The following is a 2,616-nucleotide window of genomic DNA, read 5'->3' as shown; positions in this document are numbered from 1 at the left end:
CGAAATGTGACGGTATTGCTTATATACCATATATAAATAAACACCTTTTTCTTTGGTGGAACACTTTCTCTTCCACCATAGTTCATTCTAGGCTCGGCACTGCTTGCATATTTCTCTAAGAAAAAAAAACAGTAATAGTTATTTCATGCACAACAAAACTTAAATATGTCCACAATGTACCGATTAAAAACTCTACAGTTGAACGCCGTAGTCTCATGTGGGCTTTGAATTCACTTTCGTTGTAACCTTCAATGACTTCACAAAAGTTCCCACATTTGCTCCTTTCTTCCCGTTCCGATTCATCAGAGCTTGAGGAAGATTCCGAGCTGGAGCTCGAAGGCAAGCTGTTTAACATCGCCAATACACCAGCATTCCCGCTCATGAGCTCTTCGTCATTTTGTAGGAATTGGGAAATCTGAAATGTTATTTTTGACTAAATACATGATAATTACGAAAAAGAGCACTTTCTTACCAAATCTAATCGCTCGTTGTCCATTTTTGCGTTTTTATTATAAATTCTTCTCAATTTTCTGTAACTAGTTGCAAAATATTCTCCTTGTATGTATACACACAAAATATTGTTTTGTTTACTTTATGAACTGTCAAATAATTCAGTGCTTCCAAGTAATTCATTAAGTGCTTCCCAACATATGCCATTTGTGACAGCTCTTTTTCAGTACTTCCAATCTACTATATTTATGCCAGTTGAACGTTCATTTCGCCACTCGCTAACTGTTGGCGAATCGATGACGGCTACTATAAATGTAGCAAAGCTTTTTATAGCAAATTCTAGATATCAACCTAGTCTGGTATCAACCTCGTTGTAGGCATCATATTAAAGAGATACAACTAGAAGACTATAGATGTCACCCCGCCAGAAGAAGTTAAATATTGCGCTTAAATATATGCACTATTTACTTACGCTACTGCGGAAATGGACGACACGCCATTTCTTTAAATGAAATTAACTGCTGCTATATATATGTACGTACATATGTATGTTTATGCTAAACGTGAGCAAACAACATTTGCTTGCATTGTCTTCTGTTCTCTTTTCACTGCAAGTTAAACTCTTTTAATATCTATTGCAAAATTTTATACAGACAAGACTTAAAAGTAGAAAATAAATAAAACTTTTTCCTTTTTTCGTTTTCAATCTCATAAATGGTTTATAATGACTTTTGCTAAAATTTCAAAGTCAAAAGTTATCAAAACAAATTCTGTGGAACTAAGAAATATTATTTTCTAATTTTTAGTCCATTTATAAACTCTTTACTCTTGCTTTCATTTTGACTAATTTTGATCACAATAGATTTTTTTAAACCAAGGAATGAAACAGATTCAAAATAACGTTCCGGTTTCGGTTTTGCAAAGTGTTTCGGTTTGAGTTTTGGTCTCGTTCCGGTTTCGGGTTTGAAATAAAAAAATGAAAACAAGTTTGACAAGAAAAATTATTTATTATATTTAACATTTATAAGTAACATTGTAACATTGTAATAAGAATGACTTGTTGCTGATAGGTATTCCATATACATGCACATATGAACAGGGAACGGATTTTATGGAAATTTCCTTTTTTTCTGCTAAAGAGATAGACTATATTCGATTAAGAATGTCCACGATTTAGCTTTCCCTGATTCCATATATACACATTTGATGTTGCCTTTTTTTGCCTTTTTTTAAGATATTTGCCTTTTTTTTGCCTTTTTTTGCCTTTTCTATCTTTAAAATATTTACAAATTTACAATTTTTTTTTTAAATTAAAATATATACACATTGCCCATGCGGCTGATTGAAGCGCAGAGACCTCTTGCCAAATCGGTGTTGGAAAAATTCAAAGCCGTTTTCTCAGCTAACGAAGGCTTGGAGACAATAAGGGGTGTGGATAAAATTGTAAAGGGCGAGGAAAACGCCCTTATTCCTGATAATATGAACGTTTCAAACGCTAGGCAAAAAAAAGGCAAATATCTTAAAAAAAGGCAAAAAAAGGCAACATCAAATGTGTATATATGGAATCAGGGAAAGCTAAATCGTGGACATTCTTAATCGAATATAGTCTATCTCTTTAGCAGAAAAAAAGGAAATTTCCATAAAATCCGTTCCCTGTTCATATGTGCATGTATATGGAATACCTATCAGCAACAAGTCATTCTTATTACAATGTTACAATGTTACTTAACGTTGTGACGTTAATATAATAAATAATTTTTCTTGTCAAACTTGTTTTCATTTTTTTATTTCAAACCCGAAACCGGAACGAGACCAAAACTCAAACCGAAACACTTTGCAAAACCGAAACCGGAACGTTATTTTGAATCTGTTTCATTCCTTGGTTTAAAAAAATCTATTGTTATCAAAATTAGTCAAAATGAAAGCAAGAGTAAAGAGTTTATAAATGGACCTAAAAATTAGAAAATAATATTTCTTAGTTCCACAGAATTTGTTTTGATAACTTTTGACTTTGAAATTTTAGCAAAAGTCATTATAAACCATTTATGAGATTGAAAACGAAAAAAGGAAAAAGTTTTATTTATTTTCTACTTTTAAGTCTTGTCTGTATAAAATTTTGCAATAGATATTAAAAGAGTTTAACTTGCAGTGAAAAGAGAACAGAAG

At 31.9% G+C, this 2,616-nt stretch overlaps 1 protein-coding gene across 1 annotated transcript in view; it reads right to left on the bottom strand.

Annotated features, from left to right (window-relative positions):
- LOC108360829 (uncharacterized) overlaps positions 1-561 on the bottom strand; it is a 1,310-nt gene extending 749 nt beyond the window's left edge. The window contains exons 1-3 of the mRNA XM_017613270.1: positions 473-561; positions 181-415; positions 20-115 (exon numbers count right to left, since the gene is read on the bottom strand). Coding sequence (XP_017468759.1) covers positions 20-115; positions 181-415; positions 473-496 — 355 coding nt within the window. The 5' untranslated portion in view covers positions 497-561. The remainder of the gene's footprint in view (positions 1-19; positions 116-180; positions 416-472) is intronic.
- Positions 562-2,616: the final 2,055 nt, after the last annotated feature.

The sequence above is a fragment of the Rhagoletis zephyria genome, unplaced genomic scaffold, assembly GCF_001687245.7.
Source record: "Rhagoletis zephyria isolate East Lansing unplaced genomic scaffold, Rhagoletis_zephyria_1.1 Rzeph_scaffold_00637, whole genome shotgun sequence".
Classification (NCBI taxonomy): Eukaryota; Metazoa; Arthropoda; class Insecta; order Diptera; family Tephritidae; genus Rhagoletis; species Rhagoletis zephyria.
The sequence above is the reverse complement of the archived record's forward strand: the minus strand, read 5'-3'. Positions and strand labels throughout refer to the sequence as shown.